The sequence below is a fragment of the Phragmites australis genome, chromosome 7 (genome assembly GCF_958298935.1).
Source record: "Phragmites australis chromosome 7, lpPhrAust1.1, whole genome shotgun sequence".
Lineage (NCBI taxonomy): Eukaryota > Viridiplantae > Streptophyta > Magnoliopsida > Poales > Poaceae > Phragmites > Phragmites australis.
Genome location: NC_084927.1, coordinates 16,722,688 through 16,750,044, shown reverse-complemented (window position 1 = coordinate 16,750,044; position 27,357 = coordinate 16,722,688). Strand labels below are relative to the sequence as shown.

At 43.0% G+C, this 27,357-nt stretch overlaps 2 protein-coding genes and 1 pseudogene across 3 annotated transcripts; all 3 read right to left on the bottom strand.

The window, feature by feature from the left end:
* Nucleotides 1–3,209: 3,209 nt before the first annotated feature.
* LOC133924041 (protein Rf1, mitochondrial-like) lies at nucleotides 3,210–7,645 on the bottom strand. 2 transcript variants are annotated; one of them, XR_009910745.1, is made up of 3 exons: nucleotides 4,870–7,645; nucleotides 3,557–4,284; nucleotides 3,210–3,455 (listed from the first exon to the last, which is right to left on the bottom strand). XR_009910745.1 is itself a non-coding variant. In XM_062369413.1 (1 exon), exon 1 carries the CDS (start codon nucleotides 7,547–7,549, stop codon nucleotides 5,114–5,116), a length of 2,436 nt encoding a protein of 811 aa, XP_062225397.1. In that variant the 5' UTR covers nucleotides 7,550–7,645; the 3' UTR covers nucleotides 4,737–5,113. The 2 variants fall into 2 exon arrangements, 1 of the variants encoding a protein (XP_062225397.1); XM_062369413.1 differs by lacking the exons at nucleotides 3,210–3,455; nucleotides 3,557–4,284 and having other exon boundaries at nucleotides 4,737–7,645.
* LOC133924042 (protein Rf1, mitochondrial-like) lies at nucleotides 4,737–17,613 on the bottom strand. The gene is made up of 2 exons (XM_062369414.1): nucleotides 15,182–17,613; nucleotides 4,737–4,939 (listed from the first exon to the last, which is right to left on the bottom strand). Exon 1 carries the CDS (start codon nucleotides 17,515–17,517, stop codon nucleotides 15,202–15,204), a length of 2,316 nt encoding a protein of 771 aa, XP_062225398.1. The 5' UTR covers nucleotides 17,518–17,613; the 3' UTR covers nucleotides 4,737–4,939; nucleotides 15,182–15,201.
* Nucleotides 9,504–11,573, bottom strand: LOC133924043 (protein Rf1, mitochondrial-like; annotated as a pseudogene).
* Nucleotides 17,614–27,357: the final 9,744 nt, after the last annotated feature.

The window sequence follows — 27,357 nt, the reverse complement described above, 5'->3', positions numbered from 1 at the left end:
GATCCTCAAGATGCCTCTTCCAGAGAATTTGAAGGAGCTCAAGTCCTTACAACGAAAGCTAGCGTACATAAGACGCTTCATCTCCAACTTGTCCAGACGCATTCAGCCCTTCTCCAAGCTCATGAAGAAAGGTGTGTCATTCATTTGGGACGACCAGTGCCAAAATGTCTTCGACAGCATTCAGCAGTACCTGCTTCATCCACCTGTGTTGATGCCCCTATCAAAGGGTGGGCTCTCATCCTATACATTGCAGCACAACACACCTCTATCGGTGCCCTTCTTGGGCAAATTAATGACGAAGGAAAGGAGGTCGCATGCTACTACCTTAGTCGCACTATAGTGGGAGTTGAATGCAACTACTCCCCCGTTGAGAAGCTTTGTTTAGCGCTCAAGAAGCTCCACCACTACTTGCTAGCTCATGAGGTTCAGCTGATTGCAAGAGTGGACCTTGTAAAGTACATCCTAAGCCAGCCCGCCCTTGTAGGAAGGGTTGGGAAATGGGTGTTGTTGATGATGGAGTACGACATCACATATGTTCCTCAGAAAGCCATCAAAGGGCAGGCATTAGCTGATTTCCTAGCGGCGCATCCCGTACCTAATGATTTTCCCTTAGTCACTGACATGCCCGATGAAGGAGTATTCATAGTTGACATGGAGGCTCCATGGGAACTCTACTTCAATGGTGCTTCACGCATGGAGCCCGACCCCAACGGGACTCCTCATAGGAGAGCCGGTGCGGGAATAGTGTTCAAGAGCCCCAAAGGCGAAAGGCTATACCATTCCTTTTCCTTGATTAAAGAGCAATGTTCCAACAACGAAGTTGAGTACGAGGCCCTCATCTTCGAACTTCTTCTTGCACTCTCCATGGAGGTTCAGGTCCTCCACGTGTATGGAGACTCTCAACTCATCGTGAGGCAAATCAACAAAGTCTACAAAGTGTGCAAGCCCGAGTTGGTCCCATATTAGTAAGCCACTCACAAGCTCATGGAGAAATTTGAGCTCATACAGGTCACTCACGTTCCTCAAAGCAAGAACGCTTTAGCAAACGCTCTTGCAAAGCTAGCCACATCCCTCGTGCTACCTGATGAGAAGGCAAAGGTGAAAGTTGAAGAGAGGTGGCTTCTACTAGCAGTACTCGAGCTCATCCCTCAAGACCACGAAGTGAACACCATGATGACTACTGAGGTCGACAAGGAGGATTGGCGCAAGCCATCCTAGATTATTTCAGGCATGACTATCTGCCAAGTGACCCTATAGCAAGACGCCATCTTACATATACAAAGCGGGAGTCCTGTATCGACGATCTTACGGGCATGAGATGCCACTTTGATGCCTATCCTTAAGCAAGGATGACAAAGCCCTTAAAGAAGTACATGCAGGAGTTTACGATGGTCATCAGAGCGAGCCAAAAATGTACCATAGCCTAAAGCTTTCTGGATGCTATTGGCCCGACTTGATGACCGATTGCATACGAGTGGCACAATCCTATTATGACTGCCAAGTGCATCGGGACTTCAAGCATCGTCCCCCAGTTCCACTTCATCCTACCATACCCTCTTGGCCCTTTGATGCATGGGATATTGATGTGATAGGTAAAATTGAGCCACCCTCTTCTAAAGGGCAGCATTTCATTCTCGCTGCCATTGACTACTTTTCTAGGTGGGTGGAAGCAATTCCCTTGAGGGAAGTGAAGTCCGATAACATCATCAACTTCCTGGAGCGCGACATCATCTACCGCTTCGGAGTTCCATATTGCATCACCTCCGACAACGGGTTGTCCATTAAATCAAGCAAGATTTACAAGTTCGCTAAAAAGTACAAGATTAAGTGGAACTAATCCACAGGGTACTACCCTCAAACCAATGAATTGGCTAAAGCATTCAATAAGACCCTAGTGGGTATTCTGAAGAGGATAGTCACTAAGCACAAGAGGGACTGGCATGATCGTCTCTTTGAAGCATTATGTGTGTATTGGGTCACTGTTCATACCCCCACACAATCAACGCCCTGCTCGCTCGTCTTCGGCACAGAAGTTATTCTACCTCTTGAGCTAGAGCTCCCTGCACTTCAGATTGCCATGCACAACGAGATCACACAAGACGAGCGAGTTCGCCTTCGGCTCCAAAAATTAGACGTGCTTGAAGAAGGATGCCTCAATGACCTCCAAAATCTATAGTTCTATCAACAAAACATGATCCAAGCATATGACAAGCTTGTCAAACCTGGCGTATTCAGGAAGGGTGAGCTAGTACTCATTTTGAGGCACCCAATCATACTCACCGGCAAGAGCAAAGGTAAGTTCGAGCCAAAGAGGAAAGAGCCTTATGTTGTGGAGCAAGTCTACGATGTGGGCACCTACCAACTCATCAACCAGGAGGGCGTTCATCCAATGCCCCATATTAATGGTTGTTTTCTCAAGAAATACTTTGCTTAGAGCTCTCATCTGTTCCCCTTGGATGAAAACATTGAAAAGGGAGAACTCCAAGGCTCGTTGCAAGTTACCTTTTTTTTTATGAACAAAGGGTGTTGATCCACCCAATAGTGATCATGGCTTTTCTATCCATCACCGAGTTGTGCTTTCAAGGTATAGCTACTCACAGGACTCACCTCCAGAGACGCGTGAAGCGTCGTGGCAGTTTAAGTTGTGATTATGAAAACACACTGCACCGAAGACATATGTCCCCTATCAACGCTTGGGCCTCGAGGCTGACCTACTCTACCTCCGAAGCGACCAGTCGTTCATCAATCCTGTAATCCTTCCACCCCAGCACAAGATCACTCGGGGATGACTATAGGAAAAGAGCAAGAGAGGGCTACCTTCCCGAAGTAAGTCGTGGATATGTGTGCAACTTCTTGCCACCCTGGCGTGACGTAAACAAGGGTCTTGTACATGAAGTTGCCCGCGAGGTTTAGTCCCGCAGAGGGTGGATTGTGGGACCTCAAAGGCATTCGTAATCCAAAGATCAAGTTCAAAGCGTAATCAAACTCAAAGACCCGATGAAGGTCAATCAAAGTTCAAAACACCCAAGTGAAGGTGTCATCAAATCAAAGCGCTCCCAATGTTAAGGGAGAAGTACAAACAAATGTATAAGAAAGTTACCATCGAAAGGTAGCACGAAGACTGCGAATACCGGAGAGTGACCATCGTCCACCACCCTCACAAAAAATAGAGGCAAGCATACCACAGCTTGCTTCCCATCCATATTGAATCCTTGCCACTCACAAATACAACCCCCCAGGGAGTATAGGATTATCAGCGTGCTCTAGCCGACAAGGTAGTTTGGGGAACCCTCATCGTTTTCAGAAGCATTTTCAAACATGTGTTCTTCACACACGAACACTGCAACATCATACAATTAAATAAAACTGTTACGACTCTTCATCGTCTCCGAAGGAAAGAGTCTCTTGTAGTCGTATCTTGGGGTCACCTCATAGCTCAGTGACACAAGAAAAACCTACATTCCAACATAAAAATGCATCAAACAGGTTTGTTAGGATGCATTTCTTCATTATTATCGCCTAACCATGTTCTCGTAGCTATTGCAACCTTGTCTACCTTCGATGAAGCAGATAAGTACTCCAGCTTCGTGTTCACAGATATGTGAAATCTTTGACAACTCTGTGCAGCACCTCCCAAGGTCGCAGTGGAGTCAACCCTTCTTCAATGACACTGTGCAGGCGCCTCCCAAAGCCGCAGTGGAGTCAGACAATATTTGATGACGCTGTGCATGCACCTTCCAAGGTCACAGCAGAGTCAACCCTTCTTCAACGATACTGTGCAGACACCTACCAAGATTGCAGTGGAGTCAAACCCTTCTTTGACAACACTGTGCAGGTAGCTCCCAAGGTCACAACAGAATCAACCGTTCTTCGATGACACTGTGCAGGTGCCTCCCAAGGCCGCAGTGGAGTCAGATCTTTCTTCGACAACGCTGTGCAGGCGCCTCCCAAGACCACAATGGAGTCAAACCCTTATAGCTCCGTCGCTTGTCTCCTCCGGCCAGCAGTCCCCGTTCCGATCTCACCCTCCGCCTTTTCGCTAACTGGAAGCAGCAGATCAGGGGGTATCTAAGTATAATAGGTTAAAGTTACTCACCGGAGACTGCACAAAAGGGAAGCAACGAAAGCTGCAGAAGAAGCTCCTTCTGAGTGTTTGTTTTCCTTTCAGATATGCTCATAGTCCAAACTCCGAAACTTGGATAACTAATCTCTACCTAGATCAGCATCAAGAACTGAACTTTGCGGCTTCCTCTGCATAACCTCAGCACACTGATGAACAATGAGCTGCCAAAACCAACAATATTTGACCAGCATGAAATTGAATGGAAGACCACTGGAAGAAGATTAACCATATGACACTTGCCGAAACGAAGTCTTCAAGTGTCAGCTTCACGATTTCTAATTGAGACGCATTAAGTAGTTCAAAGCAGACTAACGTGAGTATTTCAGCCCAATTTTACACAAGAAGAGTGCATTGGTTCGCTGAAACTGTTATACAAAGCAGCGACAGTGATTTCTCAACAGAATAAATTTGGGATCACAGAAAACATTAAAATGTTACAGTAATTTCACATCTCTATAATCTGACCCTTTATGTTCAAGTCAGAGCAAGAAAATAACATACAGATGACATTAGCCATTAACATATACAACAAATTTATCAAACCAAGAGTAAATGAACCGTAACATATCAAGCAGATCACCGAGAATGACATCTGCCAAAAAATGCATCTACATGAGGCAAACTACCTGTTTAATTAATATCATCTATATAAATGTACACTGGGAATGTTCTCAAGGTGGCAGGTGCATGCTCGAACAGATTGCATAGATTCATTATGCTTCATGCGAAAAAAAACACGTGTATACCTTCCCACTCAGAAGTCTTTCATTATACATCAAAATGCGACCAACTACGTTAAACACCTTGGTCAACATCCTACAACAAGAAGGAAAAAAAGTCACATCTAACTGGAATCCTTGTGATTTCAACACAACAAGAACAAACAGAAGGATCAGGAACCGAATGTATGTGTGCAGATAATATCCCTTGTGACAAACAACAAACTCAAGAGTGTCTTGTGGGGACCTGAGCTCAGTCAGATATAAGGCATCAACTGCAGCCAGCTACAGCAAGAAACTGATACTTTGCAGGGAGAAAGTTTATGTGTTTCTGACATGTCCCTTTCCTTGAGAAGAGAGAGATCAGCAACGAAGTGGTTGAAGCTTCAAGTGATAAATTCTTCTCATCAATTTTAGACAGATATGTTCCAGCCCTGACTATTTCACCGTTGTCCAGTAACACTCTGACCACATGATTTAGCAGTTGAGAGTTGGGATCACAGCCAGCATTCTCCATAGATGAAAAGATATTGTCCGCCTCTTCCAGTAACCCTTCGTTAATAAGATTTGTCATCATTTGATGGTATGTCTCAACAGAAGGGACCAGCCCATTGGCTGAGATAGTAGCAAACAAATCCTTGGCTTCTTCAATTCTCCTTGCTTTAAACATTGCAGAGATCATAATATTGAGGGTTATGATATTAATCTTCACATTCATTGCACGTAATTTGTTGAACAGCATGATTGCTTCGTCAGAGCAATTATTTTTACAAAATCCACTGAGAAGTGTATTGTATGTTCCAATGTCCAATGGTATTCCACTTTCAATCATTTCATGGAACTTATCATTAGCGGCAACTGTTCTCCCAGCCTGAAATAACCCATCCAGTATGATGTTGTACATAATAGTTGTGGGCTTGACTCCCTTAAGTGACATTGCCCTGAACAGACTCAATCCATCATCGATCCTTCCAATTTTACAATATCCATTAACAAGTATACAATAAGAAACAACATCAGGTTCAAGGCCAGCTGACACTATAGCATCAAGTACTCTCAGTGCTTCCTCCATCTTGCCAACCAGGCAATATCCATCCATCAGTGAACTATACATAATAACATCAGGCCGCTGACCTATACATACAATGAAGTCAAACATATCTTGTGCCTCCGTTACCCTTCCTTCTTTGCATAGGTTGTTTATTACGGAATAGAAGAAATCATTGTTAGGACACAGAGCTTTATTAATCACTTCAGAAATCAATTCCTTGGCTTTCACAAAATCACCATGAGAACAAAAACCCAGAACTAGGCACTGGTAAACAGCTCTGTTAGGTGAAAGTCCCTTATCAACCATCTGATTGAATTTGTCCATAGCATCATCCAGCCTACCCATTTTGCAAAGTGCATCCATCACTGTTACATAGTTGACTACATTCGGGTTCACTCCTTGCTGCCGCATTTCTTCGAACATAAGAATAGCCTCATCCATCAGTCCACGATTAGCATATGCATTGATCAATATGTTGAAAACATGGTGGTTAGGTAAAATACCATCTCGTACCATTGAATTGAAGAGATCAGTCATATCAGCAAAGCATCCTTCTGCAGCGTACCCATGAAGCATAATAGAGTAGGAAACAATATCAGGTTTTTGTCCCTTCATAGCCATGGAATCAAAAATATCTCTAGCTACCTTGCTCCTTCCATGCTTACAGAGGGAATCCATCAATGTGTTCCAAGTGGCAGCATTTGGTAGAACACCCCGGTTTGTCATCTCTTTGAACACCCTAACTGCATCCCTCCACTGGCCTAGCGTGGAATATCCATGGATCAGGCAAGTATATGTCGCGGTATTGGGCGGAACACCTTTATCAACCATTTGTCGAAGGATTACCTCTGCTTTGGCCATTGCTCTGGCCTTGCATAGTGCATCAATAATCGAGCTGTAAGTCACCACATTAGGTGGAATTCCCTCCTGCATCATCACATGGAAGAGATCACATGCTTTAGCTACTTCGCCCTCCTTAAAGAAGCCATCAATAACTGTATTGTACGCAACGACATTGGGTGAGCAGCTACCTCCTTCTTTAGCCATCATCCGTAGTAGCTCGAGTGCCCGCTGACTCTTCCTATCATCGCAGAAGCTCTTCAGAAGTATTGAGTACGAGACAACATCAGGCAAGCAGCCCAGCTTGGGCATCCTGTGGAGCAGCACGTCCATAGCCTCTTCTGTGCGCTTTGCATCGCAGAGGCCCCTGAGGAGGCTGCTGAATGCAAAGACATTGACGCACATGCCTGTCCTGAGGAGGCGGCTGAAGAAGGCAAGCGCAAGGTCCAGGCGGCCGACGCGGCGGCAGCAGTCCATAAGGATGCCATAGGTATGTAGCGTGGGCGGCGCCACCCGCCGGCCCGCACCTCGAGACATGCGGCGGAAGAGGGCGACAGCGAGAGCAGGGCCACATCTGCAGGCAGAGGAGGGCGGCGCACGGGCGAGCGCGGCAAGAAAGCCATTCATGGCACGCTCTGGGACGGGGGCGGCTTGACGCAGCAATTCGTCGAACAGGTGGTGAGCGTCCTCCCGGCTGAGCGTCCCGGCGCGCACGCGCTCCGTGGCGGCAGCCAAGGCGGCGAGAGGAGCGCGCGGTGAAGGCTCTGTGGAGGACGTGGGGTTGGTGAAGATGGAGGAGAGGCGGACGCGGGGCATTGCTGACCGTCTCTAGTGGAGTTTAGCACGACAGTGCTCCTTCTCGCCCTCTGGGGAGGCGCCCTCTCACGAGGCCGAATGCGCTCCTGTGGCGTCCCTAGGGACACTCAGCGCGCGCAAGCGCCACCATCTGGTGAAGCCAGCTCGACGCCGCCGATGGTTGCCATCATTGTCGGCAAGATCCAAAATTAGACTACATACGTGACTGTACTTGTCAAAATAAATAATATATTATTATATTTATAATCTTTATTTATCGAACTGACTTTTGATACATCGTACGTCGAAAAAACACAGACTCGAACATATTCAGCACACGAGATACCGAATATGGCACTAAAGCCCATATTCAACACCTCATATACCGAAAATCAGGTGTATTCGACACATAAGGTACCGAATATGCCATATTTGATACCTCATATGCCGAATATGGCATGTACCGGTTGTGGGCACTTTGATGCTGTCTATTTATACCGAAATGTGTTGCATCATGTAACATTTCGTGTTTGTTATTTTATGCTGGGACCGGCTACATCACGTAACATCCACCGACAGAGGCAGAAAGAGGCGTGTTGTCATTTCATGTTTGAAGCTCTGTCATGTGGTCATTTTGTGTCTAAAAATAGAGTCAGGACACAGGAGTTGTTATTTTATACTTAATGCTCTGGTCACTTCTTGTCTAAAGCCTGAATCAAAACATAGGTATGAACATATATCATGGTTTGAGCCTAAACACATTAATATTAGTAATTGCCAACTATTGACAAAATTAGAAATTATTTGCTAATTTAAATGTATATTTCAAAATTCCTAATTCATCGTGTAGTCTCAAAGGCTGGAGCAGCCTTAACACTTAGCTATATTTGAATATGCACAATTTAAAATGTAGTAGTAGCAATATCCTCTCTTGTATCATTGATCTCAATATGCATAGTGAATAGCTGTTGATTACCTAAATCATCTCAAGATGGCGGTGGAAAATGGCGATGTAAACTAGTGAAAGAATGCTAGTTAGGCCAGTCCATGCTATCAGAGTAAGATGTTGTCATCGTCAAAGTGGTGATTAGAAGTTATGAGACTGGATAGAAGCAAATCCACCATAATCTTCAGGATCCTCAGTGTCCTCCAGAAATAGAGGCCTCGGAGGGAGGGATGTTGTGGCATGAAATCGTTGTCCGCATCGTCATCTTGAGCTATCATGATAGGAGCACGTCCTATTTTCTTGTTGGTTGTACGCTATGTTGATGTGGTGCGTGAACGTACTCTTGCAGTGTTCTGTGAACCTTCTCCTATATTGCTGCTCGAACGTTGAGGCATTGGTGACATGAAATCATCGACCTTATCGGCCTCGTCATTTTCTAGTTGAATAGTAGAGGGCACTCTTGTACCCCTTAGGTTCACGATCTTCATCGTCTTCTACGCGAACCAAGCATCACCCCCCCAACCGAAGAGCATATACATCACCAAGAAGTTTGAAATTTCTTTGTTGATCAACTCAACATCTTCTAGGAACGCCTAACGCAAAAGAGGAGCATTCGAATTAATGGAAAAAAGATAAGTAAGGTGACCAAATAGAAAATGATAAAACCTGGATGTGAGATGCATACTGGTCAGGCAACATCGCCATCCTTCTTTGCCTCATAGAGAAACCTAGCACAGAAGGATGGTCGGCTAGTTCGCACACCCTGAGATACATTTGACGTCGCTCATGCAAGAGGGCCCTAAGGTCATCAATGGTTACATGTTGGAGTAGAGCGGTTAATGTGGAATAGGAGGGTTTTACATACAATTTGAACACGGCTTGGATTAGGTTATTTTCTTTGAAGGGATCATCCTTCCCTTCACGCATAACCTGCAATGAGGCGTTTAACGCTATATCGATCGTTGTACGTGTCCATGAAAAACATGTACTAGAAGATCCTATCATAGATATATTGCTCCTTAACTACAATGTTCTGACCCTGTACCAAAGCACGAATCACTCATTATTTAAAAACATTAGGTTCAAGGCCAACTGACATCATAGTATCAAGTACTCTCAGTGCTTCCTCCATCTTGCCAACCAGACAATATCCATCCATCAGTGAACTAAACATGATAACATTAGGACACAGACCAATACATATAATGAAGTTGAATATAACTTGTGCATCCATTAGCCTTCCTTCTTTGCAAAGGCTGTCTATTGTTGAACTGAAGAACACAATGTCAGGATGCCTACCTTTATTCATCATTTCACGAACCAACTATTTGGCTTTTACCAAACCACCATGAGTACAAAAACCCTGAATCAGGCATCCGTAGATAGCTACAATGGGTGCAATTCCTTCATCAATCATCTGATTAAATCTTTCGAGAGCATCACCCATCTTACCCTTCTTGAGAAGCACATCTATTACTGTTGAATATGTGACCATATTAGGTCTCACTCTGCTGCCTCATTTCTTTGAAGATAATCATAACCTTATCCAGCATTCCACATTTAGCATATGCATCGATCAGTATGCTGAAAACATGATGGTTAGGTACAATACCGTCTCTTACCATCAAAATGAAGAGATCAGTCATAGCAACAAAGCATCCTTCTGTAGCGTATCCATGAAGCATAATAGAGTAAGAGATGATATTAGGTTTTTATCCCTTCATAGCCATGGAGTCAAATATATCTCTAGCTTCCTTGCTTCTTCCATGCGTGCAAAGAGAAGCCATCAGTGTGTTCCAAGCGACAACATTTGGTAGAACACCCTGACTAGTCATTTCTTTGAATACCCTAACCGCCCGCTTCCACTGGCCCAGAGTCGAATAGCCATGAATCAGGCTGTTATGTCACTGCATTAGGTGAAATCCCCAGGTGCACCATTTCATAAAATAGATCACATGCTTTAGCAACTTCGCCCTCCTTAAAGAAACCGTCGATGACCGTGTTGTATGCAACCACGTTTGGTGAGCAGCCGATTTCTTCTGCAGCCATCATCCAGAGCAACTCGAGCGCACACTGACTCCTATCATCACAGAAGCTCTTCAGAAGTATCGAGTAGGAGACAACATTAGGCACACAGCCCAGCTCGGGCATCCTGCGAGTGAGCACGTCAACAGCCTCGTCTATCCGCTCTGCATCGCAGAGGCCCTTGAGGAGGGTGCTGAAGGTGATAACATTGACACCCAGGCCCGTCTTGAGGAGACGGCCGAAGAAGGCAAACGCTAGGTCCAGACGCCGCGCGCGACAGCAGCAGTCCATGAGGATGCCGTAGGTGTGGACTGTGGGCGGGGCTACCCGCGGTCCGGGACCTTGGACATGCGGTTGAAGAGGGACACGGCGAGGGCGGGTCCGTCGCTGCAGGCGGCGGAGGGCCGCGCACGTGCGAGGGTGGCAAGAAAGCCGCTCAGAGAGCGCCCGTGGACGGGGGTGCCTTGGCGCAGCAATTCGTCAAACAGATGGTGTGCGTCCTCCGGGCTGAGCGTTCCGGTGTTCACGCGCTCTGTGGCGGCGACAGGGCGACGTGGGGAGAGCGTGGTGAAGGCGCCGTCGAGGAGGCGGTGGTGGTGGTGAAGATGGAGGCTAGGCGGAGGCGCGACGACATTGCCGCGGTGGACTGCGGACGGCGGTGGACAGGACGACAGCCAGCGGGTAAACTTATAGGCTATAGCTCCGTCGCTTGTCTCCTCCGGCCGGCAGTCCCCGTTCCGATCTCACCCTCTGCCTCTTCGCTCACCGGAGGCAGCGGAGAAGAGAAGCAACGAAAGCTGCAGATGAGGCTCCGCTCCCATGGGCGCCAGGGAGCATGCTCTGTCTGAGTGTTTCTTTTCCTTTCGGAAAGAGAGTTCCGAACAAAATTTTGATCCGACTTGGAACACTTTTCTTATATGTTTTTTTTTTTTTGTCTATGACCCGCACGGTGTCACAAAATTTTCGGTTGAATTTGTAGGCGGTGGAAAATTGAGCCATGAATTTGTAGGCGGTGGAAAATGTTCCGAGCACATCCCGGAGGAGGCCGGGACCAGGGACGGGGAGGGCATCATGGTGGAGGTCGGGAAGGTGCGTTGGGGTGAGATGCGGCAGCGTCGGAAGTTATTACGGATGTAGTTTTATAATAATATAGTTAAAAGTTATTATATATAGTTAGAAGTTATTATCTCAATATCTATAAAAATACAATTAACACCTTGATCAAAATCCTACAACAAGAAAAAAAAAAGTTCACATCCAATGGGTATTCTTCTGATTTCAAAAAAAATTAACAAAACAAAAGGATAAGGAACTGACTGTTTGTGTGCAGATAATATCCCTTGTGAGTTGTCACAAACAAAACTCAGGAGAGTGTTCTCGAGATTTAAGCTCGTATATCATGTATCAACTTTGGCTGGTCCCACAAGAAACTGATATTCTGCAGGGAGCAAGTTTATGTGTTTCTGGCATGCAGGGTTAACCTTACCGTACCGAGTTTCGGCAGCAACCGAAAATTCGCGGTTATCACGGTAACCGGTCAAAAATTTAAAAAAATTCGGACAAAATTCATTTGGCAAAATTTGGAATTTGGAAAGAAAAAAAATCACTCAGGAGAGTGATTTTTGCGATTTATCGAGTGATTTTCTCGAATTTTTCGCATTGTCGGTAACCACTTGGTTTTTTCGGTAACCGCTCAGTTTTCTCGATTTATCGAGCGGTTTTCTCGATTTTCAGTGAAGTTCAACAAAAAAATCAAAAAATTATCTCAATCTTGTAAAATTAATAACTAATTTATCTGACTTCAAATCAATTGAAACAAATTTTGTTGGTTTTCTTGTGACATGATCTACATGATAAAAGTATTTATACTCATAAAAAAGTTTAAAATTTTCTGTGAGAAATTGTATTTGTTAAACCAAGTTAAATGCATAGTTTACTCTTTGATAATCCAAAAATCATGAAACTAATTTTGTTAGTCTTCTTACATGATCCTATCTATTTTAAAAATACATAAACTTATGAATTAGTTATTGTAACATGCATGATTGTGTAAATATATTACGACTAGATTAATTCATAACTGACCCATCACACCTCAAAAATTAGTGAAACCACTTTCATTAGCTTATTTATACTATGATTTACATAGAAAAAATAATAGTAGACATGAAAAAGTTAATTACAGTATTGTTTCTTAACATATTCACTTTATGCTTGTGAACTTTGTAAAAATCATAGAGAAATTAATAAAACTCTAAATAAAGTGAAATTAATTTTAAAGATTCTCCTAAAATACGTTTTACACAAGAAAAATATGTGTTTACATGTTGCACTTTTACTTAACATGAGTTAATAACTGAGCCGCACGCTTCAACTTTTTTTATTTTTTTCAAACTTCCTCCCTATAGGATATGATGCAAACGATATTATTTTTGAAAAAGTTTTCCACATAAGGTCTTAGAATTGTGTCTAGGTTTTTTAGGATTTTTTAGGATTTTTTTGAATTTGTTTTTGAAGTTTTTTATTTTTTGAATTTTTTGAATTCAAATTCAGTTACCATTCTGTTTTTGAAACCGAGTCGGACCAAGATACCCGGTTATTGCGATTTTTTTTCGATTACCGACGAATTTTTGAACTGTGGTGTGTGTATGTGTTTGTATATATATATAATGCTTAGCCACTAAATAATTAACATATTGTATATGCAATACTCTTTACTGACTTTCATGTGGGTCAACTCAGTTACAAGTTGGATAAAATATAAAATGATACAAAAATATAAGTTAGAAAAAATGATCATATCTAACGGTAGTAATTATATGGTGAAATAATAATATGTGCAATGCTTAAGTTGATTCATATTAAAGCATGCAAAAACAAATGTTGGTTTGCATGTTTTTAGTGAGGTATTCAGAAATTCATAAAATATTCACACAGAGTTGGATGAAAATAATACTTATAGGAAAATTCTAACTCTTGATGAGATCTACAACATTTTTATTTGAAGTCATTTTGATGCCTAAATAATCGTCAAAAGTTTCAGACAACAAGGGTTAAAATGAAAAAAAATATCCCATTGCTCTCAATAACCAGTGATATGTGATATGGCAAGAAGGCTACACGCAATATGAACATTACTGTTGGTTAGTGTTATAAACTGACAGTGATATATGAATATCACTGTCAAGTTCCCAAATCGATGGTGATAATCAACGACTACCATTATCGAGTTCGTATTGCCGGTTAAAAACTGAGAGTGATATCAGTTATGAACCATCACTAATAAGTTTTTTTAATAGTAGTAGTATCATATTCAAGGCTAGTTGACACCATAGCATCCAATACTCTCAATGCTTTCTCTATTTTGCCAACCAAGCGGTACTCATCCATAAGTGAACTAAGCATAATAAGAGCATGCTTGTTTGGGCTTCTCATGTTTGTTTGGTCTTCTACTTTTCGTTTTTTTAAAAATCTGTGTTTTTGATTTTTCTAAAAAGTTGTTTTTAGATTTTAGCTGTTGATTTTTATATCAAAATTTTAACTTCTCAGTATACCACTTCTCAGAAAAGCTACTATCAATCAGCTTCTCAGTTTCTAGTTCATTTACTCAGAAGCAGGCTTCTGACTTCTATATAAACTACTTTTCAATAATTTCATTTATTTGGGCTGCTGGCACTAGAAGTATAAGCCCAAATAAATATACCCTAACACTAGGACGCAGATCAGTATGTACAAAGAAATATGTGCGTCCGTTACCCATCTTTGCAAAGGCTGTTAATTATTGAAATGAAGAACACAATGTCAAGACGCATAGCTTTATTCATCATTCCCACAAACCAATTCCTTGGCTTTCACCAAATCACCATGAGCACAAAAACCCTGAACCAGGCACAGGTAAATAGCTACGTGCGGTGCTATTCCTTGATAAATCATCCGATTAAATTTTTCGATAGAATCATCATCAAAAAGTTGACTGCGTCAGGCTTCACTCCTTGCTGACTCATTTCTTTAAAGATAAACCATAGTCTTTTCCATCATTCCACATTCAGCATATGCATTGATCAGTATGTTGAAAACAATATGGTTAGGTACAATACCGTCTGCTACCATCAAATTGAAGGGATCGGTCATATCAACCAAGGGAAGCCATGAATGAATTCCAAGTGACAACATGCACTTGGTAGAACACCCCCACTAGCCATGCTCGAACAGATTGCATTGATTCATTATGCTTCATGCGAAAAAAAACACACGTGTATACAGTGGCATACCCAGGGCCCGGCGACCCTGGGCACCCGCTTGGGCTCCGCCCTGATCCGCCTTTGTACCTCTATATAGTCTATGAGAAAATTCGTGATTTGGACCGATCAAATTTTGGGCAAAGCTTAACCTGCACGGGCACAGCCTGCACCCAACCCAGGCTCCCTGAAATCCCTGGGTCCGCCACTGCGTGTATACCTTCCCACTCAGAAGTTGTTATTTCATTATACATCAAAATACGACCAACTACGTTAAACACCTTGGTCAATATCCTACAACAAGAAGAAAAAAAAATCACATCTAACTGGAATCCTTCTGATTTCAACACAAAAGGAAGAAACAAAAGGATCAGGAACCGATTGTATGAGTGCAGATAATATCCCTTGTGACAAACAACAAACTCAAGAGTGTCTTGTGGGGACCTGAGCTCAGATATAACGTATCAACTGCAGCCAGCTACAGCAAGAAACTGATACTTTGCAGGGAGAAAGTTTATGTTTTTCTGACATGTCCCTTTCCTTGAGAAGAGAGAGATTAGCAACGAAGTGGTTGAAGCTTCAAGTGACAAATTCTTTTCATCAATTTTAGACAGATATGTTCCAGCCCTGACTATTTCACCGTGGTCCAGTAACACCCTGACCACATGATTTAACAGTTGAGAGTTGGGATCACAACCAGCATTCTCCATAGATGAAAAGACATTGTCCGCCTCTTCCAGCAACCCTTCTTTAATAAGATTTGTCATCATTTGATGGTATGTCTCAACAGAAGGCACCAGCCCAGTGGCTGAGATAGAAGCAAAAAGATCCTTAGCTTCTTCAATCCTCTTAAGTTTAAACATTTCAGTTATCATAATATTGAGAGTTATGATATCAATCTTCACGTTCATTGCCTGTAATTTCTTGAAAAGTGCGATTGCTTCGTCAGAGCAATTATTTCTACAAAGTCCAAAAAGAACTGTGTTGTATGTTCCAATGTCCACTGCTATTCCACTTTCAATCATTTCATGGAACTTTTCCTTAGCAGCAACTGTTCTCTCAGCTTGAAATAACCCATCCAGTATGATGCCGTACGTAATAGTTGTGGGCTTAACTCCCTTAAGTGACATTTCCTTGAAAAGGTTCAATCCATCATCAATCTTTCCAAGTTTACAATAGCCATTAATAAGTATACCATAAACTACAACATTGGGTTCAAGGCCAGCTGACACCATAGCATCAAGTACTCTCAATGCTTCCATCATGTTCCCAACCAGACAATAGCCATCGATCAGTGAACTAAACATGATGACATCAGGACGCAGACCAACATGTATAATGAAATTGAAAATAACTTGTGCATCCATTACCCTTCCTTCTTTGCAAAGGCTGTCTATTATTGAACTGAAGAACACAATGTCAGGATGCATACCTTTATTCATCATTTCACAAATCAACTCTTTGGCTTTTACCAAACCACCATGAGTACAAAAACCCTGAATCAGGCACCGGTAGATAGCTACATCGGGTGCAATTCCTTCATCAATCATCTGATTAAATCTTTTGAGAGCATCACTCATCCTACCCTTCTTGCAAAGCGCATCTATTACTGTCAAATAAGTGACCACATTAGGTTTCACTCGCTGCCTCATTTCTTCGAAGATAATCATAGACTTATCCAACATTCCAGCTTTAGCATATGCATTGATCAGTATGTTGAAAGCATGGTGGTCAGGTACAATACCGTCTCCTACCATCAAATTGAAAAGATCAGTCATATCAACAAAGCATCCTTCTGTAGCGTACCCGTGAAGCATAATATAGTAAGAGATGATATTAGGTTTTTGTCCCTTCATAGCCATGGAGTCAAATATATCTCTAGCTTCCTTGCTTCTTCCATGCTTGCAAAGAGAGGCCATCAGTGTGTTCCAAGTGACAGCATTTGGTACAAGACCTCTGTCAACTATCTGCCGAAGGACTACCACTGCCTTGTCGAATGCTCTGGCCTTGCAAAGCGCGTCAATAATTGAGTTATAAGTCACCACATCAGGTGAAAACCCCTGTTGCATCATCTCATGGAATAGATCACATGCTTTAGCAACGTCACCCTCCTTAAAGAAACCGTCGATGACCGTGTTGTATGCAACCACGTCAACACAAGCTCCTTTGTCAGCCATCATCCGGAGCAACTCGAGCGCCCGCTGACTCCTCCTATCATTGCAGAAGCTCTTCAGAAGTATCGAGTATGAGATAACATTAGGCGCACATCCCAGCTCGGGCATCCTGCGAGTGAGCACGTCAACAGCCTCGTCTGCCTGGTCTGCGTCGCAGAGGCCCTTGAGGAGGCTGCTGAAGGTGATGACATTGACACCCAGGCCAGTCCTGAGGAGACGGCCGAAGAAGGCAAATGCTAGGTCCAGGCGCCGTGCGCGACAGCAGCAGTCCATGAGAATGCCGTAGGTGTGGACTGTGGGCGGGGCCACCCGCGGGCCGGGGCCTCGGGACATGCGGTTGAAGAGGGAGACGGCAAGGGCGGGTCCATCGCTGCAGGCAGCGGAGGGCGGCGCACGGGCGAGCGTGGCAAGAAAGCCGTTGAGAGAGCGCTCGTGGACGGGGGTGCCTTGGCGCAGCAATTCGTCAAACAGGTGGTGTGCGTCCTCCGGGCTGAGCGTTCCGGAGTGCACGCGTTCTGTGGCGGCGGACAGGGCGAAGTGGGGAGCGCGTGGTGTAGGCGCCGGCGAGGAGGCGGCGGTGGTGGCGAGGCGGAGGCGCGACGACATTGGCGCGAGGAGGAGGGGCGTGGGCGAGAACGGAGGGCTCGGGCTCTGAGTAAACGTTTTCCTTTCCGGAAGACAGAGCGGTGTTTGAGTCTTTGTTTTCCTTTCGGAAAGAGAGTTCGACACTCGAGGTCGTACTTGGGCATCTTTTACACAATTTCAATTCATTTCACAAGCTACAAATATCAGAACAAAATTTTGATCCGACTGGAAAAAAATCATGTATTGGTAAGCGTGCACGTGAAGTCCACATGTTTATTAAAAGAGAAATAGTGATAATTCAATATATGTAAATATTAAGCTGTAACTATTTCGTTTACATATATTAAAAACCATACGATATATATATATATATATCGTAACAAGAGCATCACAAAACATAGAAAGTATGACCACCTATTGAAAAAAAGTATTATATATGTTTCTAAGTCATAGATCTTCCTCTATTGAATACACAATTACTATAGTGCTTCCAAATCGCACGATCGTAGCCCATCTCAAAGCTATACCCACGAACACCACCTAGCCTTGTCGCACACTCATGGCTACTCCCTCCTCCCCTACCCTTGCCGCACCACTTCCATCCAGACCTCACACCATGCCAACCCAAAGGAGCGTTGTCGTTGTTGAAGCTTGAATCCGGTAAAGCGAGATGACTTACACAAATATCGTGCAAAAGAACTGATCAAAAGAGGGCAGCATATATTTTCACAGCAGAATATGACATTTCCATATGTTTTTAGATGACAACTACAAGTGTCTCTTGAATCCTTATATATCCTTTGCTGCTAGAGTTTGTGCAATAGCTTTAGCTCTCACGGTGATGTGAGTTGAAATTAGAATTGAAGAGCCCATCTGAAGCTATTTTGAAACCCATTCAAGATAACTACAATACATAGAAAATATATAGGAGTTAGGCTAAAAATGGTTGCTAACTATCGCTATTGAAAAACAGGAACCAACCTAATGTAAGTTGAGCACATTGATATTGAAACAGTAAAAACCGCGGACTCGATGCATTTGCTATGTCAAATTGCCATGACCTCGGCAAATCACTCCCTTCCTGAAAGGTATGGATTATGAAACAAAATTCTTAAGCGCACAATAAAAATAGGCATGGAAAGCCAAAAAGACCATATCAAACTCAAAGCGGAGGATGTGGTGAAATAAGGAGGACCAAATTGGTTCTCTATTCATCTTCCCATCATCTTTAGTCTTACAGCAAACATCGACATCATAAAATTAGCACAAAACAGGATCATACCTGACCTTTTCATTGATGCTAGTTGCTGCATTAGTACCACAGTAGCTTAGATCTACTATTGGTTCCTATTTCAGTCTTTTGGGTGGTAAGACACCGTGTATACCAAAAAATCAATAGCACATGTATCATAATTTGTCCAGCAATAGCTAACAACACTAAAGAAATGCAAATCTTGCTCGAGCATAGTCGTATAACCTTAAGAAGACATAGACCACTACTTATTACCTCTCACAAGTCAAATTAAATTTCAATGCTACAAAACCATGATAAAACTGGAAAAATGGCACAATACATCAAACGGCAGGAAATGCATCAAAGATGACATTACAAATTCTCTGTTGCTAAGCTTGTACTCATGCAAATTGGAACATCGAACATGCAAGAGGCCAACAACTCACTATAGATAAAATGATATTTTCTTTAGCAGTTTAGCCTTGTTTCAATAAATTGCAAATTGGAACTTCGAACATGCAAGAGGCCAACAACTCACTATAGATACAATCATATTTTCTTTAGCAGTTTAGCCTTGTTTCAATAAATTGTAACTTTGACATTCTTTTTTAGTAATCTTTCTTGTTTTCATGAAGTAACAGCAGCTCTCATGCTATTTTCCAAAAAGGTAATCTGCTTGAATAATAACCACAAAACTATGTTTTCTCCTTATTGTCAGAAAAGATTTTTTTTAAGAAAATTCTTCTATAAATGCACTGCTAAAATAGATAAGGCAATAAAGGAACACGCTAATTAGATAATAAAATAACTACTAATCTCCTAAACATATTTAGATGAAATACAACTAGCTGTGTCAGACTGTTCTCTTGTAATGTAAGTCCAAATATAATGTTCTTAATGAGATGCTCAGCCTTCAATTTTCATCATGTTTATGTAAAATCAAAACCATGATGTTCGTGTTTAACATTGATGCTTGAAATTTGATTCCAATCAATGGGAATTTATTTTATGAAATAGTGGTTCGGGGGTTGATATGGCTAAGGAAAGGAAAATATGGTAGCAAGAGCGTAGTTGCCCTCTCGAAAATGCTCTGACAGCTGTTTATGGGGGAATTAGGTTTATTCTTTCTTGCCAAAACTAATCAGCCAGTGCTCATTATATAGAGTCGGGGCCTAACAATCCATGCTAACAAATCTTATCTCTAACTGAATTAGAGCTGACTTAAATCTTAAGTAAATGATCTTAACTAACTAGAGATAAAGGAAATGCTTGTTGCGACGGTAGGTGCTCCTCCGCCGAATTTGTGGCCGCCAGGCCGGCCTTGCCAAGCTTCTTGCGACGGTGGGTGTGGCCCACAAAGGCGCCCACAACAGGTAGGGGTCCAAATTATTGGTCATTTTGTTGAACACAAGTAACTTAAAAACAAAGCATGTTCTTACTGCTCTGGTAAATCCCAAAATATTCAGTTCATGTTCATTTTGATCTCGACAATGAAATGCACCAGGGTAAGATGTTAAGATTTTGAGGAGGGGTAAACTCAACGTCCAAGTGGGGGAGGTCTTACCATCTTGCTGAAGGGTTGCGGGTAGGCTACGCTAGCACAAAATAAATTTTCTCTACCGCGTTCAACCAGAAAGCCATGCGAGTAGGGGATCATGAATCGTTACCACTTGACGAGCAGTGCAGCGGAAGAAGAGTTGGAACAGACCAATCCAACGTCGTGCGCGTCAAGTAGTCGATCGTCAACCTCGTCCCGAGCACGTCCCGAGCACCTTCCGAGTACTCGCGAGTACGTCCCGAGTAGATCAGCACTGCAATAGTAGCAACGCATCTACGGTATCCACACGTACAAGGATAGAATCGCCGTGCGCCGGTGTGCTAGCACCGCGCGCCCGGCTAGGGTTTCGAAGGGAGTTCGGGAATAGGAGGCGGCCAGGGTTTTTGGTGGCAAGATCTGTTTCTTTTCGGAAAAACTCAATGCGCCTTGGCCCCTGCCTATCTTTATATAGAGCACGCTAATGGGCTTTTAATCAACATTAAAACCCATTATGACTCTAAACCCTAATGGTCCTTTAATCAATATTAAAGCCCATTAGCAGATCCAATCCGCAAACTCGATCGCCTCTAGGGCATATCACCAACAATCTCCCACTTGCACTAGAGTCAGTACAAGTTTTATATTCCATCCCCTTAAGTGTGTGACCCGTTAGGTTCATGTGTAAACGGCCGCTATCCGGAAACCCTTTTCCGAATTGCAAGTCAATAGCGGTACCTAGCAGGACATATTGACTCCCAAATGCACATAAAGATCATATCGGCTGAACCTTGATATACTCATGCACCAATCCCTTTACCACACGATACCAGTCAAGCTCAAGGCGAGATTCGTGCCACCCTTGTGATAGCTCGACCATTCACTCGATCAAGTAGTGGATTCACCATGATTAACTCTTTAATAACATTGGCATGGCCATGCACTTTCCAATCCAACTACCTTGAGGGGCCCAAAGATATCTCTCCCGTTATTTAGGAGGGGTAAATTCCATCTTGATCACTCACATCCCACGACATGTTTCATAACATACTTGAAAGCAACCTTTATAACTACCCAGTTACGGAATAGCGTTTGGAAGCCCCTAAGTGTGTTACTACACATTCTGGAATCAATGATGATCTCAGGTCAAAGGATTCTGTAGGTACACCATTTGAGATAACAACTGATGGTACATTAAAAATAACAATCCCAGCAGTATCTCAGGGTGGGTCTATCCAACATCATGTTCTCTAACATGTGTCCACATTACTGATTTGATATCTTCATATCTATGATCCGTGAAACATGATCATCATTCAGTCAAATGTGCTAATCTATAAATTATTATTGTCCCACACAATGATATGAGATTAGGGACTATTTAGAATAACATCATAAAAACAAAGAGTTTCACAAACAAGTCACATACTTGCTGATCAATGTAAATGATAATTATTCATGGAACCAGATAACAATTATCCAAAAGTACATTAGCATAGACAGAACACATTCTCTCACATGCACTAGAGTCTATCCCGCAAGTATCTAATACCCATAGAGCTCAAGTGTGCCTCATGCTTGGGCTGTGGGAGAGGCTTCGTCAACGGATCAGCAATATTCGAATCCGTGTGCACCTTGCATATCTTTACATCACCTCTATCAATAATCTCTCGAATGAGGTGATAGCGCCGAAGTATGTGCTTGGACTTCTGGTGCGACCTAGGCTCCTTGGCTTGTGCAATGGCACCACTATTGTCACAATAGAGGTCCATTGGACTGGACGCACTAGGGACCACACCCAACTCAGAAATAAATTTTCTGATCCAAACAGCCTCTTTTGCAGCTTCCGAAGCTGCGATATACTCGGCCTCCGTTGTGGAATCAGCAACTGTTTCTTGCTTGGAACTCTTCCAACTCACCGCACCTCCATTGAGGCAGAACACAAAACCAGACTGCGATCTCGAGTCGTCCTTATCGGTTTGGAAGCTAGCATCAGTGTAACCATTTACAATGAGCTCCTCCTCACCTCCATAGACTAGGAACATATCCTTAGTTCTTCTCATATACTTGAGGATACTCTTTACTATAGCCCAGTGACATTCACCTGGGTTCGATTGATATCTGCTCGTAACACTTAGAGCATAGGAGACATCTGGGCGTGTACAAAACATAGCATACATGATGGACCCAATAGCAGAAGCATACGGGATCGCACTCATCCTCTCGAGCTCATCAGATGTCTTAGGACATTGATTCTTGCTGAGAGTGATGCCATTTGACATTGGCAAGAAACCTTTCTTGGAATCTTGCATATTGAACCGATTCAATACCTTGTCAATGTACGTGCTCTGGCTTAATCCGATTAGTCTTTTCGACCTATCTCTATAGATCTTTATGCCCAATATGTATGCTGCCTCTCCTAAATCTTTCATTGAAAAACTCTTTTGCAATGAAGATTTGACAGCATCGAGCATTGGAATATTATTTCCGATCAATAATATGTCATCCACATATAAGACCAGAAACACAAGTGCGCTCCCACTAGTCCTTTTGTAAACACAAGGCTCTTCTTCATTCTTGATGAAACCAAACCCTTTGATCACTTCATCAAAACGAAGATTCCAACTCCGAGAAGCTTGCTTTAGTCCATAGATGGACTTTTGCAGCTTGCAAATCTTCCCAGCATTTTTCGGATTGACAAAACCTTCAGGCTGTGTCATGTACACATCCTCACTTAGGTTTCCATTAAGGAAAGCCATTTTGACATCCATTTGACATATCTCATAGTCGAAATATGCAGCAATTGCTAGGAGAATCCGAATAGACTTTAGCATTGCGACGGGCGAAAACGTTTCATCATAATCAACACCTTGAATTTGCCTGAAACCTTTCGCCACCAATCGTGCCTTATAGATGTGAACATTTCCATCAACGTCTATCTTTTTCTTAAAAACCCATTTACACTCGATAGTTTTCACACCATCAGGTGGATCGACCAAGTTCCAAACTTGGTTTTCTCTCATGGATTCTAACTCGGATCTCATGGCTCCAAGCCATTTTTCGGAGTCTGGTCCCACCATTGCTTCCGAGTAAGTCTTAGGTTCATCATTGTCCAACAATAATATGTCGCGCTGCCCCGTGGTTAGGAACATAAACCGCTCGGGTGCACGACTGAACCTTTCCGACCGACGTGGGGCTGGTGTATCGACAACAGGTTCTGCAACATCTTGCATACCGAGTTGTGGTTCAATAGGAGTTGAAACACTTTCAAGTGGTTCCCGAATTTCTTCGAGTTGCACCGTGCTCCCACTAACTCTCTTTGCGAGAAACTCTTTCTCAAGAAAGACACCATTCCAGGCGACAAACACTTTGCCTTCTTCCCGGTTATAGAAATAATATCCTTTGGTTTCCCTAGGATACCCCACAAAGAAGCATTTATCAGATTTGGGAGTGAGCTTATCAGACGACAAACGTTTTACATAAGCCTCACAACCCCATATCTTAAGGAAAGACAATCCGGGACGCTTCCCGATCCATATCTCATATGGTGTCCTCTCTACAGCCTTAGATGGAACCCTGTTTAACGTGAAAGCAGCAGTTTCTAGAGCGTATCCCCAGAAGGACAATGGAAGATCAGATTGGCTCATCATCGACCGGACCATGTCTAACAAAGTTCGGTTCCTCCGCTCGGACACCCCATTCCATTGTGGCGTACCCGGTGGAGTCATTTGTGGAACGATTCCACATTGCCTTAGATGATCACCAAATTCATGGCTCAAATATTCACCTCCACGATCTGATCGCAGAAATTTAATTGTCTTGCCTATATGATTTTGTACTTCATTCTGGAACTCCTTGAACTTTTCAAAGGATTCAGACTTGTGCCTCATTAGGTAGATGTAACCATATCTACTAAAGTCATCAGTGAAAGTAATGAAATACTGAAAACCACCTCTAGCTGTAGAATTCATCGGTCCACATACATCTGTATGTACTAGGGCCAATAATTCATTTGTCCTCTCACTTCGACCAGTGAAAGGCGTCTTAGTCATCTTGCTAAGTAAACAAGACTCGCATGTATCAAATGATTCGAAATCAAATGAATGTAGAAGACCATCTTTATGGAGCTTCTGCATACGCTTCTCATTTATATGACCTAATCGACAATGCCAAACAAAAGTGGGATTCAAATCATTAAGCAGAGGCTTCTTTGTATCAATGTTATAGATAGTTATATCCTCAAGATCCAATATATATAATCCATTTACTAATGGACAATTACCATAGAGCATACCATTCAAAAATATCGAACAACACTTGTTCTTTATTATGAATTCATAACCGTCTTCTTCCAAACATGAAGAAGAGATAATGTTTTTGCCCAAGGCAGGAATATAATAACAATTATTTAATTCCAAAACTAATCCTGAGGGTAGCGATAAGGAGTAAACGCCAACGGCCAACGCAACAACTTTTGCACCATTGCCGACGCGAGCATCCAGTTCGCCTCTTGCACACTTCCTAGTCCTTTTCAGTCCCTGCAACGATTTGCAAGTACGAATCATTGATCCGGTATCAAATACCCATGAATCATCAGGACGAGTAGCAAGATTAATTTCAATAACATTTATACCTGAAGAGGAAGTCTTACTTCCCTTCTTCTTTTTGAGTTCTTCCAAGTACAATTTGCAGTTCCTCTGCCAATGACCAGTCTTATGGCAGTGGTGGCAAGTGTCAGAAGCGGCAGGGCTACCCTTGGGCTTTCCAATAGGTTTAGGCTTAGAACTCGAGATCTCATCCGAAGTTTTAGCCTTGTCCTTGCGCTTTCTCTTCTTGCTATCCTTTTGAACCATCATCACATGACTAGAGCTCTTCTTAATGCTTTCCTCAGCAGTTTTTAGCATCCATGCAATTCAGCCATGCTTTTCTCCATGCTGTTCATATGAAAGTTCAAAATGAACGGCTCGAAGCTCGCAGGGAGCGACTGGAGAATTACATCCGTAGCCAACTCAGGGCTAAGGGGAAAACCAAGTTTTTCCAGGCTTCCAATGTAACCAATCATTTTTATCACATGAGGACTGACTGGACTGCCTTCTATTAACCTGCACGCAAACAAGGACTTTGAGGTGTTGTACCTCTCAGCCCGAGCTTGGTTCTCAAACATGCCTCGGAGTCCCACAATCATATCATGGGCATCCCTGTTCTCATATTGTTTCTGAAGCTCAGAGGACATACAGGCAAGCATGAGGCAGCTAACATCCAGTGAATCATTGGTGTGCTTCTCATAAGCCCTCCGATCCGCGGCAGGAGCATTATCAGCTGGTTCATCAGGATAGGGGACCTCTAGAACATATTCCTTTTTCTCTTGTTTGAGAACAATTCTCAGATTTCTATACCAATCAATAAAGTTTGTTCCAGAAAGCTTCTCTTTTTCAAGAATCGATCGCAAATTAAAACTGGAAGTGTTACTAGCGGCCGGTGCCATGATCTACAACAGAAAATGCAGGTTCAGCACTATGCCTATGTGAATCTTCTATTAAACAATTTAACAAAAGATACTCCACTATATGTGTTTTCCCTCTAACAACATATAGAGGATCAAGATCCATATTCAACTAAGTTCTAGTGAGCTTTAGCATCACTGCTAGAAACTTAGTGACATAGGTAAGCAACGCCTTGCTAATCATATCCATATGTGACTCTTGTTTGTTGGGTGGCATCGAATGCCCCGGCGCCCAACACCATGCCCCAAAGCCCAAAACTGTTTTGATAGCTTTATCAAGTAAACCAATACTATGCGTGTGGATGTCCGACATCCACTCTAACTGGTTAAGATAAATGATGGCACCCTGCTTTGGCAGACCTACCACACAATGATCAAAACCTTTGTAGGTGCAGTTATTGGAAGGGCATCAATTACTCTTGATTTTTCTGAGGGAAACTACTCTATCATGAAAATCATATCCACCACATATAAAACATGAAAGAATAGTATGATAGGAACATAAAAACATCACAGGCAATCATATTAACTGTGACATAGTATGGCCCCTTCACATAGTGATCTTCATCGCCACGGTTCCTGTCCTCCGGGTCATCATGCTTCAAATCTCCATGATCTTGTTCTAGTCTATTACACCTAATAGCACTAGATAAATTACATGAGAAGAAGCATCACAAGTCGACACGCAGGTCGTTATACAATAACATGACAGCCTTGGGCTGCAATTAACCATGACACGCAGGCCATAAAAAATTACACACATGCATCAAATATCACAAGGCCATACCAGTCACAACATTCTCTGCAAAAATGAGTTAAGCGTAGAATCGAATTCTAATGTCGTGATGGGATCATGTTATTACAACAATCTATGCGTGTACGCGACGGCGGTCCTCCTTCGCTATGAAAATCTCATCGGATCGATCGTATCGAGCCAATTCCGAGTCATTCATAATGCCTCAATTTCCATTAGATCAATCCCATTGATCATCGTGTGAGGTTTTTCCAGAAACGATGACAGCACACACGACCTCGATCTGCTGTTCTCCCGACCATGTCGCGATACACGCAGTTAGCCCCGATGGTGATTCCAGCCGGTAGGGGCAAGTCGCACGTAAAAACAGGTAGGAGATCGAGCTAATCTTTTTGGCTATGTGGTTTCATCGACTGGCATCTCATCCGATCTCTAATTCACCAACCGTGCATTGATCAATCCATCATATGAACTGATCAAAAACAATAGATCTAATCTATTTCTATCACATATCTTCTATATGTGACTGATCCAGATCGAAAACTACGTAGGATGGCTCTGATACCACTGAAGGGTTGCGGGTAGGCTACGCTAGCACAAAATAAATTTTCTCTACCGCGTTCAACCAGGAAGCCATGCGAGTAGGGGATCATGAATCGTTACCACTTGACGAGCAGTGCAGCGGAAGAAGAGTTGGAGCAGACCAATCCAACGTCGTGCGCGTCAAGTAGTCGATCGTCAACCTCGTCCCGAGCACGTCCCGAGCACCTTCCGAGTACTCGCGAGTACGTCCCGAGTAGATCAGCACTGCAATAGTAGCAGCGCTTCTACGGTAT